The 18,555-nt window shown below is 34.1% G+C and overlaps 1 protein-coding gene across 2 annotated transcripts in view; it reads left to right on the top strand.

The window, feature by feature from the left end:
• TMOD3 (tropomodulin 3) overlaps window positions 1-18,555 on the top strand; it is a 72,905-nt gene that overhangs the window by 11,558 nt on the left and 42,792 nt on the right. For both annotated transcript variants that reach the window (XM_003755937.4, XM_031955208.1), the window contains exon 2: window positions 16,553-16,752. In XM_003755937.4, the coding sequence (XP_003755985.1) occupies window positions 16,627-16,752 (126 nt within the window). In that variant the 5' untranslated portion in view covers window positions 16,553-16,626. The remainder of the gene's footprint in view (window positions 1-16,552; window positions 16,753-18,555) is intronic.

Genomic DNA, 18,555 nt, shown 5'->3' on the forward strand with positions numbered 1-18,555 from the left:
CATTTGCAAGATTTAGTTAAAGTGGCTTTGTTTGAAGCTGTTCAGAAATGGAAAATTGTTATCGTATAACTAAAAAGTAGTTTTTTTGGGGGAAAGTTCAGAAAGACTTGTGTGCCAAATGATCTCTTCCTAAAATTATTATTTATTGTTATAGTTTATTGGCCATGTGATCCAGATCACAAAATGAATTATTAAAAAGGTATGTTAATAAATTAGGTTTACAAGACACAATAGTCAATGACTACAGTAATTTAGTGTTTGATAAACTCAAAGACCTCAGCTTCTGGGATAACAACTCACTCTATTTGACAAAAATTTCTGGGAAAATTGGGAATTAGTATGGCAGAAACTAGGCATTGATCCTATCACCTTATATCAACATCTTATATCAAGATAAATCATGAACCCATTTAGAAGAACAAAGTATGATCTACCTCCCATATTTGTAAAGAAGGAAGGAATTTGTGGCCAAAGAAGAACTAAGAGTACATTATGGAATGCAAAATGGATACTTTTAATTATATTAAGTTAAAAAATTTTTGTACAAACAAAACCAATGCAGACAAGATTAGAAGAGAAGTAGTAAACTGGGGAAAAACTTTTATATACAAGGGTTCTGATAAAGGCCTCATTTTTAAAATATATAGAGAATTGACTCAAGTTTATAAGAAGGTCGAAGGATATGAACAGAGAATTTTCTGATGAGGAGATTAAAGGCATCTCTAGTCATGAAAAAAAATTGATCAGAGAAATGCAAATTAAGAAAATTCTGAGATACCACCACACACTTCTCAGATTGGCTAAGATGACAGCAAAAGATAATGATGAATATTGGAGGGGATATGGGAAAACTGGGACACTAATACATTGTTGGTGGAATTGTGAATTGATCCAACTATTCTGGAGAGCACTATAAATTATGCTCAAAGGGCTATCAAACTATGCATACCCTTTGCTCCAACGGTGTTTCTACTGGGCATGTATCCCAAAAAGATCTTAAAGGAGGGAAAGGGCCCCATATGTGCAAAAATATTTCTGGCAGCCCTTTTTGTAATGGCTAGGAACTTGAAACTGAGGGGGGATGTCCATCAGTTAGAGAATGGCTAAATAAATTATGGTATATGAATGTTATGGAATATTATTGTTCTGTAAGAAATGACCAGCAGGATGATTTCAGAGTGACATGAGCTGATGCTAAACAGTAGAACATTGTACACAACAACAACAAGATTATGCGGTGATCAATTCTGATGGACATGGCTCTTTTCAACAGCAAGGTGATTCAGGCGATTTCCAATGGTTTTGTGATAAAGAAAGTCATCTGCATCCAGAGAGAAGACTATGAAGACTGAATGTGAATCACACAATAGTATTTTCACCTTTTTTGTTGTTGTTTGCTTGCAGTTTTTCTTTTTCACTTTTTTCCTTTTCGATCTGATTTTTCTTGTGAAGCCTGATAATTGCGGAAATATGTATAGAATGATTTCACATGCACAAGAATTGCACATATATTGGATTACTTGCCACCTAGGGGAAGGGATGGAGAGATAGGGAGGGAGAAAAAAAATTGGAAGGGTGAATGTTGAAAATAATGCATATGTTTTGAAAATAAACAGCTTTAATTAAAAAAAAAGTTAATGTTAAAACAAAGTGAAAAGATTGTTTCTGAAATGAAGAGATGGGAAGAAATGGTAAAGAATTGGTAAGTTGTTCAGATTGTAGAAAGTAAGGTTAGCTATGCAATATAATAAAGTCACTCTTCAGAACATTTCTTTAGGTGCTAAAACTATTCAAAAACTTATCTGTCTGTCAAAATCCTTTCTGACTTCAAGATTCTGACATTCTTTTACATTGTTTATTCTAAATTTCAAAAATCTCTCTCCTATCTTTGAGAGTCTTAATAACAGTTTTTGAAATGTTTAAATGAGGGAGAGGCATTAAACCCTTAGTATCTTTTAATTTTTAAATAGCAACTGAAAAAAATCAATCAACAAATAAATTTATTAAGTACCTAGTATGTGTAAGGCACTGTGTCTAAGTACTAGCAATACAAAGACAAAGATGAAACAGGCCCTTTCCTTGAGGAACTTTCTTTTGGGGGGAGATAAAAAATGTGCATATGCCAGTATATACAAAATAAATGCAAACTAATTTTTTAATGAGGGAGAACATTAGCAGCTGGTGTGTTTAGGAAAGGCTGCAAGTAGAAGATAGTACTTAAGCTGTGTCTTGAAGAAAACAAGAGATTCTAGGAGATGGAAATGATGGAGTACAGTCCAAATATGGGAGATTGCCAGTGCAAAGTCACAAAAATGGGAGTGTGTATGTGTAAAATAGCAAAAAAGGACATTTTCATGAGTCAGAATGTAAACAGGAGAGTAATGTATAGCAAGGTGGGAAACTTAGATTAGTACCAGAAAGGGCTTTACAGATATGTTTATATTTGATCCTAGACTAGTAGGAGCCAGTGTATAGGAAATAACATGGTGGTCATTTTGATAGCCTTGTGGATTGGAAAGGAGAAAGATTTGAGGTAGCAGTAAATTCATGTGAGAGTTGATGAGGACCTGAACTAGGTTGATATAACATATGGGACATCTATAGGACATCAGTAGAAGATTGAGGAAGAATTAATAATAATGCTAATTCACATTTGTTATCACTGTTTCGCAAATAGAGGAAATAGAGGTAATAGAGGCTCACAGAAGTTAAGCCAAGGAAGATATTTAATAGTATAGTTGAATAAATATTTGTTAGAAGCTTACTTACGTGAAAACTATAGTGCTAAGCTGTAGAAATACAAAGGCAGAAGTGAAACAGCCCCTACTTTTGAGAATATTATAGCTTATTAGGGGAATACAAGTAGAACTATAACTATGACTTGACAAAGAAGAGGATTAAGAGGCAGGGAGAGCAGGAAGGCATTGTGAAGGAGGTAGCATTTGAGCTATGTGTTAAGGGAAGTTGGGGATTCTAAGAGATAGAGGCAGGGTTGGGGTGCATTCTAGACATAGAGTCTCAACCGGCCTAATACGGGAAGGTGGAACTCATCAAGTTAGGGAACTCATCGGGTGGTAGGCCAGCTTGATAGGAATGTCAAGTGTCTGAATATAGTCTAGAAAGGTAGTTTGGAGGTAGATTATAGAGGGTTTTACATACCAATCTGAGGAGTTTGTATTTTATTTTAGATGCTTGAGATTTTTTAGCAGGGAGTGACAAGGTCTGACTTGTGCCTTGAAGAATATCATTTTGACAACTCTGTGGAGAATGGATTAGAAAGAGCAGAGTTTGGACACAGGAATTTAGAGCTTGAAGGGACCTTAGGAGTCACGTAGTTTACCTTTCTCATTCTACAGAGGAGAAAACTGAGATCCAGAGATATGAAGATTTCTATCAGGTCACATGAAATAAGTGACATTTGCAGAGTTGCTAATTCCTGTGATCACAGATCCAGTGCTCTTTCCATTTTATTATCTCATTGCAGCAGTCCAGATATGGTGAATCCTTGAATCATGTTTTAAGTTGTAAATGTAAAAAAGGGGACATATAAGAAATATGCTCTGGGGATAGACTTAATAAGACTTGGCTAATAATTGGTTATGAGGAAAGAGAGGAATGACAGAAAAGGAAATGTCAATAATGACTCCAAAATTTGTGTTACTCGGGTGACTAGCATGCTGGTACACCTGACAAATTGGGAAATTTGGAGGAGGATTTAGGGAGATGATAATAAATTACATTTTGAACACGTTAAGAGATGCCAGTGGAGCTTCTAGGAGGTACTGTTTAGCAGGCATTTGGTAATATGGAATTCAAGTTACAGAGAGAGAGTAGGACTGCATATAAAGATTGAGAATCATGTATAGAGATAACTGAATCTATGGGAAACATTGAACAAGTATATGGAGAGAAAAGGGCAGAAAACCTTGGGGAACACATTGGGAGGGCAGAAAAATGAATGATCATTTAGCAAAGGAAACTGAGGAGTTGTTAGAGAAGTAGAAAGAGAACTAAGTTAAAATAGAGGAGAAAATGGCAAGAGGCATTGCCTCTAAGAAGAGGCAATTTATCAATATCCTGCTAAGTCTGAGGACTGAGAAAGGAATATTGAATAATTGAGCTAGGAGTTAGCTTAGGAAAGAGAGAAAAGATGCAGGACAATAGCTTGAGAGCTTAAGGATAAAGGTCATGAAGACATGTTTCTAGGCTGCAGGGGAAGAAAGTGGATGCTTTAAAGATGAAAGAAAAAGGCAAGCTCCTGGAGTAGGGGACACATCTCACACTGAGAACAGGAGCCAAAGGTTTGATTTGGTTAAGGGCTACCTCCTCCTCAGAGCCTGACAAATGAAAAGGGATAAATAACCTAGAGCTTTTGAGGTATTGAGTAGGGGAGAAGGAGGAGATGGGATAGATGGCCTTCTCCCTCCCCTCCCCCCCAAGTAAATTAGAAGGCAGTATTCTCTACTGAAAAGAGAAATGGAGGAACATGGTCTTATAAAGGGGCTAGTGTAGAGCATGATAACATCAATCACAGAAGAATGAAAGTGGGGGAGTCCAGTTAGGAGTGGATAACTAAAAGCTGAGTTAGTATTTCAATTACTATAACCAGCACACACCAAGTAGCTATGAAGTGAACCATCTCTGATTCATTGTGGCCCACTCCATTTAACTCCTGTTTGAAAAGTAGTGAGGTGGATAGATCATGCAGGTGTAGGACTTAGTACTCTAATGTAAAATATGGGAAGAAAGCGCCAGAATTTTTTCTGGGCTATAGTGAAAGAGTATAGCTAGTTGTTCAAAAATGAAACTAAATCTTGTGGTAGAGCACAAGTACTTGAGTCAGTGAATGTTTTTGATCTTAAAAAGTAAAAGGGAAGCAAAGAAAAGGTATTCGTTGCTTTTCCCTTTATAATAGAGACAGCCTACTTATTCAGGCATGATTTCTTTTAGGCTTGACGTATTTTTTTTTGTCTCTTTGCCAATAGCTCAATATTTATTGACTTGGTAGATTAAGAAAATTCTTGTAAGAGGAATGAGTCATTATTATACTTCCTGTTTTTTTTTTGGGGGGGGGGGGATTCTCAGATTAGTCTCCAATATGCATTTGGAATAGATTCAACATTTTGATTGTTGGTGGAACATTAGTAATTTTTTCATACAAAATTGCCCTCCCCACATTTGGACTTATCTACAACTCTTATTGGTGAAAAGCTCTCTTAATTTAAGAAAGACAATTCAATAGTCACCTTAGCCCAAAAGTTTCTGTCACTTCTAAGGTATTTTAAATATCTTGTTCTTTCTGTTCCTCTAAGTAGTTGACTTATCTTACTAATCTACCTTTATCTGACTAAATCAGTCATTTAAGCAAAATTCTAGAAAAAGAGCTTATCGAAAGAGATAATATGTCAATGGTAGGATCACTGTGGCATTTACCACAAACATCTAGGAATGGGTTAAGTCATGACTACCATGGCTGTCTTCTTTTGCAGCTCTATGTATAAGGTGAAGGGTGGGGCAAACAGGAAACAGCCTAGCTATTGAGCTAAGAAAGCAGAATCCAATTGCTGTAGTTTGTATTTCATCCTCATTACTAATCCTGCTCCCCCAACAAACATCACCACCCTCTATACATAAACATCCATAAAAGACTGAGGATTTTTATATATTTTCATGGAGATCCTTGTAAATGATTTGATATGACCTCCTCCCAAGTAAACTTTTTTCTTTATTACCTTCTAGAAATTTTTTTCAGATTTCTAGGAATAGATGGGGCAAAATATTTGAGAGAAAGGGGAAGTTTTTTAAGGTTGTTTTGGGGATGTTCATTCTATATATTGACTTGAGTTTTTTCTGATTTTTGAGGTGATGACAGCTATGGGGTATTTACCCATTGTATTTTCTTATTTATGTCTTAAGTAGGGCAGAAAAGGAAGTTAGATGATTATATGGTTATTTGGGTGCAGCACCTAAAGCCAGACATATAGTCAGAATGTTTCCTGATTGGCTGAGAATAGTGGTATAATTAATCAGGTGGGAAAATCCCCACCTCATCTTGGTGATACCTAGTAGAGGCCATTGTCATCTAGGAACTTAAGAGAGCTGGATGCTGCAATTTAGGATTCCAGATCAGAATAAAGACGTGGGCCAATGGCCTGAGGAACTTTAGGTAAGGATTTAGGGTAGAGGTGATTTACCCAATCTGAGACTGGTAGCTTTCTTTATGCCTAATTTTTACCATGTTTCCCAGGTGTATTCTTTGTGAATTTGTATAGAGTTTTCTTCCTCCTATAAATAATCTTTAGAAAAGGGTTTCTTGTGGTCTGGAGTAGAAGGGAAAGAGAAAAGTTTACAGGGGTAAAAGAGAAAGAAAAGAATGCAGCAGCCTTTTGAACCCAAGGTTCTGCGTCCTGGAAGTTCCATGATGTTTAAATACTTCTAGTAGGATTTCCATCAATCAAGGAATTTGAGAAAAAAATAGAGGTTCCCTATCTCAAGTCTAAGTTCTACTTAGAAGTTAGTTTAGATCAGTGGGGGTTCATGTAATGTTCTTGGTGGTTTTCTGGAGGTCTTGGGAGCAGCCTTTGTTTCAGCCAAGTAATCACCACAAGGATAGCCAGGTGTTAAAGTCCAAAGTCTAAATTGTCTCCTTCGCCTGGTGCTCATCTAACTTTCTCATGGCCTTCAGAGGGGACTTGGTTTTAGTGGAGAAAATGCAGGAAGATAGGCCACCACGGTGGTGTGAGATGAAGTGAATCTGAGTCCAAGGGTTTGTTCTTAAGCCTCTAGCCACCACAAAGATGGATGGTGGAATGAATCTGTCTCTGCCTCCCTTGGCTGAGTTTATCTCAGTTTATATGCTCTACACTGAGTATAAATCAATCATTACATCACTAGGAAACCATTATTTGTTGTAAGATTAAATCAATAATACTGAATTTAGAGAACTATTAAGCACCATGCTAAACTAGATAACCATTTTATCATCAATTCCACTGACTTAACACCTTGTAAGAATCCTTGTTTTAAGTACAAGAGTTCTGGCCCATAGGTTCAGACTTGAATCTTTCTCAGGGAGAAACTAGCAAATAAGATCTGATATAATTTAATAAGGTTTGTGTGTAGGTGTGTGTTTCACTTCCTTTTTATTCCTTATTTCCTATGCTTTCAATTAACTAGATTTATGTCAGTTTGTGGTGAATTGGAACAGTAAAGTCACTCATAGTGAACATTTTTATCTATTGTCTCTTCTTTCTATATTAAACATCTTATTCAGATACCCTTGCATTTGGACCAGCTTTCTCATCCTAGCTACTCCATTTTGATAGTCATTGCTTGGGAAAAGTTATATTTAAGGAATCTTTATGAAAGTAGGTACATAACTTTATAAAAGATTAGATTTGATTTTGAATGTTAGTCGGAAAGTCCTTTAACCAGTATTTTTTCTTACCAAAAAAATATTTGATCTTGGGGCAGCTAGGTGGTGCAGTGGATAGAGCACTAACCCTGAAATCAGGAGGACCTGAGTTCAAATGTGACTTCCCACATTAACATTAACATTTCCTAGCTGTGTGATCCTGGGCAAGTCACTTAACCCAATTGCCTCAGCCAGAAAAAAAAAATCATCTTGTAATAATGATGGATAGATACAGGTTTCATTTTTAAAAGGCACTTTGTGCTATTTTAATATTATTGAGGGTATACATAATACATTCTTTTAGTCTGCAATCAATATTTCATATTTTGTTATACAATCTTAAGCTAATTGTAATAATTTGTAATAAATTCTTCTTCAAGAAGAATTTATAAATCCTGTTTTGTGTTATTTATTAATAATTTTTCAGATAAAGTTTGCAGCCATGAAAAAATTGATGATATGGTTATCTTTTTACCAAAGTAAATTGAAGTTTTATAAAGTCATTGGAAGGTGAAAGGATCCTTTCCATTTCAACAGATATTGGAGCTTCTGTAGTTCAGTAGATTGATCACAAATATTTCAGCTACTCCATCTGTTCTTAGTGTGTCCACATTTCAATTATATAATTTAACAAGATGAAGATACAGGATTTTAGAACTAAACTCATACCTCAGAGTTCATCCATTGTGATCTAATGCTTAAGTTAATGAGAATGAATTTCTTTAAAATTTTATTAACAAATTCATTTATTGAATAGCTTACCATAAAGTGATCATTGTTGGATATTCATGTTAGAACTAACATATTAATAATTACAGATTGATTTCTGGTATTGAATACTAGAATTATTCTAGGAAGAAAAAATTTAGAGATAGTAATTGTTACTTTTTTACTAAATTGTAAATTATATGTTCGTACATTTTTCTTAAAGTCTTAGTTTTTTCTGAATTTTGATATTACCATTGATAAAACATTTGTTCTTTAAGACTTTAAAAATATCCTTTTAGTGTTTTTTGTTATTATGTTTTTTAATTGGCCCCAACAAGACCAGTTTTCAGATAATGCAGTCTATTCAGTATCAGTTCCATTAATGATGAGTTCTAGTAACATTTCACAAAACAGAATTTTAGCCCCAGGTCAAACTGTATCAGAGTAGGTAGGTGTCACAGTAAATAGATCACCTAGATCACCTAGATCACCGGGCTTAAAATAAGGAAAACTCATCTTTGAGTTCAGATCCAACCTAGAATACATATTGGTTGTGTGATCCTGGGCAACTCCCTTAATCCTTGCCTCAGTTTCACATCTGTAAAATTAGCTAAATCAAGAATGGCAAGCTAATCCAGTATTTTTGCTAAGAAAATCCCAAATGGGGTCACAAAGAGTCGAACCATAACTGAAACAATTCAACAGCAGAAGCTATATCTAGGAAATGAAGAAGGATGAATCAGAGATGACTATACAGTTTCAGAGTTGTGTCATTGAGAAGATGGTAGTATCAGAGAGAAGGAAGTTAGGAAGAGACATGTGAAAAAATATTATGCATTTATTTTTTAAGAACAAAATCAAATATATTAATAGTTTATTCTTAGTATGATATGCCCATAACAGCTTATTTTTTACTCCTTCCATTTCTGCTATTCTTTCTTTCCTCATCCCTGTATATTTATACATGTAGAAATTTCTTCTTGTTATTTTTTTTTCTTCTTTACCAGAAAAACCTTTCTGAAACATACCATTCTTAGAAAGCTGAACACAAATCAATAGAATTGGATTCTAAATTTGATTTGTCTCTTAACTTGTTTTATTTATTTTATCATTGTTATCAGAAGTAGACCTAATATCATGGAGACCTCTTCCAGGATGGCAGAAAAATAAGCTTATTGTTCAAAAAATATAATATAACAATAATATAACATCAGTCCTTCTTGAAAACATTAACCTGAAAGTGTTGGCCTGTATATGACTTTAGGCTGCATTAATTAGAATTATGTTCTGTGATGAGCATCAAAGTTCCATTGTGCTCTTCTCTGTTTACACTACATCAACAGTATTGTGTTAAATTCAAAGCATATATTTAAGGCAGGACATTGGTGAACTAGAATTATTCTGAAGAGGGTGGACCATGAGGGTGAGAGGAATGGGAACTAGTAACTAGAGTAACAAGTAACTAGAACTATTTAACATGGAGAAGAGGACAGAAAAGGAAAATGACAAATGTTGGAGATGTAGAAAAAATGTGACAATGTATTGTTGATGGAGTTGTATACTGATTTTACTGTTTTGTAGAACAATTTGGAACTCTGCCCAAAAGGGATATAAAGTCATGCATACCTTTTAATCTAGAAATATTACTATTAGATCTGTATCCCAAAGAGGTTTTTTTAAATAACTTTTTATTGACAGACCATATGCATGAGTAAATTTTCAACATTGACCCTTGCAATCATTTCTGTTCCAACTTTTCCTTCCTTCCCTCCACCCCCTCTCTTAGATGGCAGGCACTTTCATTCATACATGTTAAACGTGTTAAAGTATATCTTAAATACAATATATTGTATACATATTCATATAGTTCTCTTGTTGCACAAGAAAAATCAGATTTAGAAAAGTAAAAATAACCGGGAAAGAAAAACAAATGCAAGCCATCCACACTCATTTCCCAGTGTTGTTTCGCTGGATGTAGCTGGTTCTGTTCATCACTGATCAATTGGAACTGAATTGGATCTTCTCATTGTTGAAGATAGCCACTTCCATCAGAATTGATCCTCATATAGTCTTGTTGCCGTGTATTATAATCTTCTGGTTCTGCTCATTTCACTTAGCATCAGTTCAAGCCTCTCTCTATTCATCCTAATGGTCATTTCTTACAGAATAATAATATTCCTTAACATTCATATACCATAATTCTCCATTCTCCAATTGATGGGCATCCATTCATTTTCCAGTTTCTAGCCTCTACGAAAAGGACTGCCACAAACATTTTTTGCACATACAGGTCCCTTTCCCTTCTTTAATATCTCTTTGGGATATAACTCAGTAGTAATACTGCTGGATCAGAGGGTATGCAGTTTGACAACTTTTTGAGCATAGTTCCAAATTGTTCTCCAGAATGGTTGGATCTGTTCACAACTTTCATCATCTGAAAATTGTCTATTCATATCCTTTGACCATTTATCGATTGGAGAATGACTTGATATCTTATAAATTTGAGTCAATTCTCTATATATTTTGGAAATGAGGTCTTTATCAGAACCTTTAACTGTGAAAATGTTTTCCCAGTTTATTGCTTCCTTTCTAGTCTTGTCTGCATTAGTTTTGTTTGTACGAAAGCTTTTTAATTTGATATAATCAAAATTTTCTATTTTGCGGTCAATAATCTCTAGTCACAAATTCCTTACTCCTCCACAAGTCTGAGAGGTAAACAATCCTATATTCTTCTAATTTATTTATAATCTCATTCTTTATGCCTAGATCATGAATCCATTTTGATCTTATCTTGGTGTACAGTGTTGAGTGTGGGTTCATGCCTAGTTTCTGCCATACTGATTTCCAATTTTCCCAGCAGTTTTTGTCAAATAGTTAATTCTTATTCCAAAAGTAGGGATCTTTGGGTTTGTCAAATACTAGATTGCTATAATTATTGACTATTTTGGCCTGTTAACCTAACCTATTCCACTGATCATGTAGTCTATTTCTTAGCCAATACCAAATGGTTTTGGTGACTGCTGCTTTATAATATAGTTTTAGATCAGGTACAGCTAGGCCACCTTCATTTGATCCAAAGAGATTTAAAAAAGGATCTATGAGGACAAAAATAATTATAGCAGCTCTTTTATGGGGACAAAGAATTGGAAATCAAGGAGATGTCCACCAACTGAGGAATGACTGGACAAATTGTGTTATGTGGCAATAATAATATACTATTGTGTTATAAGAAAAACCTGGAAATACTTCCATGAGCTCATGCAAAGTGAAATGTGTACTGTGTACAGAGTAATAGTAATATTGTAAAATGATCAGCTGTGAGTGAAATAACTTCTCAGCAATACAACAATCCAAGACAACTCTGAAAGACTTAAAATGGAAAAATGCTATCCATCCCCAGAGAAAGAACAGATGATGGCTGAAAAGATTGAAGCATATTTTAAAAACTTTCTCTTTTTTTGAGGATTATTTTATCTATTTTCTCTCACAACACGACTATTATGGAAATGTTTTACATGACTACACAATTATAATCTTTTATCAAATTGCTAACTTTCTCAGTGAGAAGTTAGATGGGGAACGACAAAGGAAAAGAATTCAGAACTCAAGAGTTTTAAAAATGAATGTTTAAAAAATTGTCTTTATAATAAATGAAGAAAAATAAAATTAAATAAATGTAATAGAAAAAAAATTAATTGTTAGAGAAAAAAAGAGGAGTTGATACATATAGAGATAGATAAATAAATATAGATGATGTTAGAGAAGATAAATTAGGAGTCAAATGATGAAGAAATGAAAACAAAAATTGCCCATCACATAAAAAAACAGATTGAATGAAGAAGCCACTGAAATTTAAGTTAAATTTAGCTTTAAAAAACTAACTCTAAAAGGGATCTGTATGTGCCAAAATGTTTGTGGCCGCCCTTTTTGTGGTGGGTAGAAACTGGAAAATGAATGGATGCCCATCAGTTGGACAATGGTTGTGTAAATTTTGGTATATAAATGTTATGGAATATTATTGTTCTGTAAGAAATGACCAGCAGGATGAATACAGAAAGGCTTGGAAAGACTTACATGAGCTGAATGAAATGAGCAGAGCCAGGAGATCATTATACACTTCAACAACAATACTGTACGAGGATATATTTTGATGGAAATGGGTATCTTCAACAAAGAGAAGATCTGATTCAGTTCCAATTGATCAATGATGGACAGAATCAGCTACAGCCAGAGAAGGAACACTGGGAAATAAGTGTGAATGGTTTACATTTTTGTTTTTCTTCTCAGGTTATTATTACCTTCTGAATCCAATTCTTCTTGTGCAACAAGAGAACTTCGGTTCTGCACACATATATTATATCTAGGATATACTATAACATATTTAACATGTACAAAACTGCCTACCATCTAAGGGAGGGGGTGGAGGGAGGGAAGGGGAAAGTTGGAACAGAAGTGAGTGCAAGGGTTAATGTTGTAAAAAATTACCCATGCATATGTACTGTCAATAAAAAGTTATAATAATAATAAAATAAATAAATTTAATTTTTTTTTGTTAACAAAAAAAAAAACTAACTCTATATTCTGTTTATATTACTCAGAGGAAATGCTGTCCTGCTGCCTTAATAGCAACTTCAACTGTTTCTCAAATAAATAATTAAGATAGTGTAACAATATTTTCTTTCTTTTAATGTCCAGTAATAAGTAGATAATCACAAGGATATAAATTTTGATCCTGACATCAGGGTCCCCTTTGTATTGTTTGCTGGACTTGTAATTTTTACTTTGTGAGAGAAACAGACCAATGCTATAATAGACCTAAGCTATAAAATTTTAATGTGCTCACCTTCTATTATAAAGAAACTATTTAGGGACAGCTAAGAGGCATAGAGTACAGAGCACCATCCCTGAAGTCAGAAGGACCTGAGTTCAAATATGACCTCAGACACTTAACACTTCCTAGCTGTGTGACCCTGGGCAAGTTACTTAACCCCAATTGCCTCAGCCAAAAAAAAAAAAAAAGAAGAAGAAGAAAAAGAAATTATTTAGGTATAATGATACAAATATAGAAACAATCTATTAATCTTCTGGTTATTGTTGGATATTAGCAGGTTGCTACACAATTGTGAGGAGCTATTTTGCGGTATTTGAAATAGACTGATATAAGATTGAATTTCTAAAAGGGCATATCTTCTTATTTATCTTTGTATTTTCCAAAGTTTCATATACTATACTTCATATTGCATGTGTTTAAATGAAGTTTTTAATCATCTAGTTATTAATTTGTTTTGATACAAAATTGTAACCATGCTCTTCCAAAATCAGTTCATGTCTAAATTATGACCATTCACTAGAGAATTTGGAATGAGAATTCTCTGAATTTGAATTATTCAGAAATGAAGAGAATTGGTTTATTATTCCTACACATTTCTATATGTTAATTCGGCAGAAAATGCCTCTTTTAATCTAAGCAGGATCACTAGGTAGCAGAAAAGGAAACCCATGCACAAAACTTTTGTATCCAAAGAAAATTTAATAAAGGATATTCTTTATAGTTGACTGGATTTAGGAATGGGATGCTTCATATCTCCACATCTGTGTCCAGATTGGGGTGATCAGTATGGTAGTTCCCAAGATAGGGATGGTGTCAGCTTTAGAAACAGCTTCCCAACTTTCTCTTTTAGTATAGGAAAATTTTATCTCTGACCTATCTTAAAGATGGTTTTTCCTTTTTAAAGATTCTGGTGACTGGTAAGGAACAAGGTGTTATCTGCTATCTCTGTTTCTAAATCTACTCTTTGGATAGAGAAACTGGTTGAGAGAGATGCAAATATGGGACTGGAATATTTCCTAATTTACCCAACATTATTTAGCAAAAGTGATATGGAGGATCCTATCTACAATGGTAGCTGCTGTGAGTCCATCTGAGTCCACCTGGTCTTTTATATATATGATGGTATTATTAATAGCATTGCATAGTGAATAGAGACCTAGATTCAAGTTCTGATTTGGACATGGACTATAAGTTTCAGAAAAGGGTCTGGACAACATTTGTAGGAATTTCCTCATCCGTATACCAAAGAAGTCTCAGATTTAGTCTCTTTCCCCTATTTTTGGGAAACCGACAGCCTCTGCTGGTTTTAAGAATGAAAGCAAAAAACAAAGGATAATGAACACTTATAGGATTCATGCCAATTATCTGTCAAGTACTGGGAAAATGGCCTTGGATTTTCCTCAAGTTAGGGATTAAAGGCTTTATAAAATTCCTTATGGTTCCCACTACCCTCCCTCTTTGGAATTCTATATTTGAACTATAAACTCATAGCAGATGGCAAAGATCCTAGCAAAGGGGGGGAGCCTTATTTATTCTTATGACTGTATAAATATGACTGCATGCATTTATTCTATAGCAAACACTATTGATTTGTTTTCATTTCTTGTAAGAAGGATAGCATTCACAGTTACAAAATTCAAGAAGCAAAACCACATACAAATACAAGAAAAGGTATAAGATTACAGGAATCAAACTTTAGAAATTCCTACTTGTACTGTTTTTGTTGTTGTACTTAAGAATGAATAACAAAATTATAGAATTTTAGATCTGGAAGAGATCATAAAGATTATGTAGCCACTTTCCTTTTTTGGTGAGAAATCTAAGGGAATCTATAAGAAGTGACTTGTTTTAATGTAACCTATTTAACATGTACAGGACTGCTTGCCATCTGGGGGAGGGGGGTGGAGGGAGGGAGGGGAAAAATGGGAACAGAAGTGAGTGCAAGGGATAATGTTGTAAAAAATTACCCTGGCATGGGTTCTATCAGTAAAAAGTTATTTAAATAAATAAAAAGAGAGAAATAAAAGGTAGGTTTAAAAGTTAAAAAAAAAAAAAAGTGACTTATTTATACAAATTTTAGCAGAGCTAGGGCTAAAATTCATGTCTTTTGACTTACCAGCTTGATATCTGTTCCATATTTCTTCCTATTATAGAAATCATAATGATACAAATGAGAGCTGGAGAAACTGCTAGTGCTTTTACTTATATTATTCATGTAACATTTTAAGTATTTTTAATGCCTTGTCAAATTTATGTTTTAATTTAAATATGGAATTTAAAAAAAAAAAAAACAGTTATTGTTTAGTGTTCCATGGGACCAAATGTTTCTTCCACACAACTCTTATTTCATAATGAAAGTAGAAAAAGTCTTACTTAGGCACAGAAATTTACTTTAAGGGAAATTTTTTTTTTTTTTTTAAAGAATTGTTTAATGTTGGTTTTTTTTTTTTTTTTTTTTTAAATAGCTTTTTATTGACAGAACCTATGCCAGGGTAGTTTTTTACAACATTATCCCTTGCACTCACTTCTGTTCTGATTTTTCCCCTCCCTCCCTCCACCCTCTCCCCAAAGATGGCAAGCAGTCCTATACATGTTAAATAGATTGCAGTGGATCTTGGATATAATATATGTGTGCAGAACCGAACAAGTTTTCTTGTTGCTCAAGGAGAATTGGATTTAGAAGGTATAAATAACCTGGGAAGAAGAACAAAAATGCAAGCAGTTTACATTCATTTCCTAGTGTTCTTTCTTTGGGTGTAGCTGCTTCTGTCCATCCTTGATCAATTGAAACTCTGTTGGATCTTGTCTTTGTTGAAGAAATCCACTTCCATCAGAATACATCCTCATACAGTATCGCTGTTGAGGTATATAATGATTTCCTGGTTCTGCTCATTTCGCTCAGTATCAGTTCATGTAAGTCTCGCCAATCCTCTCTGTATTCGTCCTGCTGGTCATTTCTTACAGAACAATAATATTCCATAACATTCATATACCACAATTTACTCAACCATTCTCCAGTTGATGGGCATTAAGGGAAATTTTGGTGAAATTTATCTGTTTTGACAAGTAAGGAATTTCTCTCGCAACAATCAAACTATATAGCTTACTAGATGGTACATTCTTTGAGTGAAAGAAACTTGTTTTATTTTTCTCCAGGAACTTGTCCTGTGTTACATATAGTATGAGCTTATATGAAATTTATTTTGTTCTCCAAACCTATTAGAACATTTAAAATGTAGCTAAATTAACTAACATGTTTGATTTTCCTTTCTTTTCTTTCTCTATTTTTTGATTGAAATGAAAAATCCCAAATTTATATGGCAGAAGAGCAGATAATAAATCAGAAAATAAAGCTGATGCAAAGAGCTTTGATAATACACAAAAAGGATAATTAGGTGCTAAATAACTGATATCTACTACAAAGACAGTGAAGCTTTTGAATTTATAATAGATTTTGTGTATATTTAACCTGAAGCTGAAGATAGATATATGTATATATGTATGTTTAAGAAATATTACTCTCAAGCCTCTAAAAATGTTATTTAGATTTTGTTAGATTTAAGCAGAGACTGTTTAATAACACTTACTTTTTCCCACAGCTTAACGGGAAAAAGAATCACATCTGATTTATAAACGTGTGGTTAAAGTTGAGTGGCATTCTACTCTACAAATTATGGCACTTCCCTTCCGAAAGGACTTGGAGAAGTACAAGGATCTTGATGAAGATGAACTCCTTGGTAAACTTTCAGAGACTGAATTACAACAGTTGGAAACTGTTCTTGATGACCTTGACCCTGAGGTGGGTAATACTAAGAGAGAAGATAAAAAGTTGCTTGTCTTTATCCAAATATATTTTTAGTCCTGTTTTCCTTTCTAGCTTTTTCCTCTTCTAAATAGAAATCATTGTATTTTCACTGTCTCCTACTACAGGCTTTATTCCTGCCTTTATTGACATTGGTACTTATATCCAAAATGATCTCCCCATATTCCTCTTCAGAGCCTCTTGAAATGCCATGTCTTCTATGAAGTGTTTGTTGCCTAAACAAGAAGGTTAGGTGTACATGGAATGTGATGAGATGAAAATGTACAAAAGCCATTTTTTTTGTCCGATTCTTAAAAGTTATTTTGCATCCAGAATTATTGCCTCCGAGAGAAACTTTAACAGGTTCTTATTGGCCCTACACTAGGATATCTATTGTCTGAATAATTCTGGACAGAATGATCAATTTTTTTTTTAATGGGCCTTCAAGTAGCTCTAGAATTCCAAGTGAACTACACTCTCAACAATGTCCAAAATTCAGTGTAGAGCAGACCGAAATCTTTAGTTTGACTTCAAGCTGACTGAGTCTCCATAGGTTTCTGTAGGTTAAAAGTGAACTGTGGCTAAAGTAAAAACTACTGTGTCAACCCTGATATAGAGTTATACTCTTTAGGAATTCCTTAAAGTTGAATGATGTACTTGAGGAAATGGCTATTGGCTAAGTTACATCTTCTTCCATTCTAATTTCCTTTATTTTGCTGAATATTACTGAATGGATAACTCTATGCTGGAATAATAATTTTAAGTCTTATTTAGAATAAATTTTGGGTTTTGCTTAGTAAAGCATTCTTTGACATTAAAAATAATCTACTGTCTGCACTACATATGTAATTCTTTTGGGTATAGCTTTTTTTTTTTTTGTTTTGTTTTTGTTTTATTTACAAGATTGACTCTTTGTTTTTCAGTACTCATGTAATCTCTTTCTATAATAAATAAAATTCTCACCAAATGAATATTGTAACAGATAAAAATTCATAATAACAGAAATATATTCTAGGTTGGAGGATTACCCTGTAGTAATAATGTTGTATTCGTTTTGTTGCCCTGATATTTTATATTTGGAATCATCCAGGAATCTGTCATCTCAGTGTAGTATAGTGGAAAGAGTGCTGCATCAGAGGTCCTGGGTTTATTCTCTGACTCTGTCATTACCTGTGTGACCTTTGGCAAATTTTGTTAACCTCTCTAGACTTCAGTTCCTTATCTATCAAATCACTTCCCACTTTATTTCAACAAGCCCCTCTCTCTTTCTTTCTCTCTCTCTCTCTCTCTCTCTCTCTCTCTATATATATATATATATATATATATATATATATATATATATATATAATCACACATTGCAGTAGAACAAATGTAAGCCTTATTTGCTAATAAGACTTTCTACTTTTACTTCCCAGATAAAAAGACTAGATTTCCAACTTCTGTACATAGCATATTTTCAGACTTCCCTACCCTACTCTCAGATATTACTTGTTAAATCTTTGAAAAGCATGATTTGTTACATGACATTTAGCAAAGACATTTAGTCATTCCCCTTTGCCCTCTCTCTGTCCCCATCTCCTTCATTTCAGTGGGAGTTGGATTCTAAAGTTATTAACTGGCATTGTCATGTGAAAGTTAAACAGGAAAAGGAATGCCAGATTCTTGTGACATGTTTGTTTTAATCATAGGAAGAGACATTTTGAAGCTGTGTTCCTAAGTAGAATAATAGCATACCCAGTTATGTTGGCCAGAAAAACATATTAAAGTTCTCACCAACTCAACTTGCCCTGTGTGACAGGA

This window comes from Sarcophilus harrisii, chromosome 2, assembly GCF_902635505.1.
Source record: "Sarcophilus harrisii chromosome 2, mSarHar1.11, whole genome shotgun sequence".
Lineage (NCBI taxonomy): Eukaryota > Metazoa > Chordata > Mammalia > Dasyuromorphia > Dasyuridae > Sarcophilus > Sarcophilus harrisii.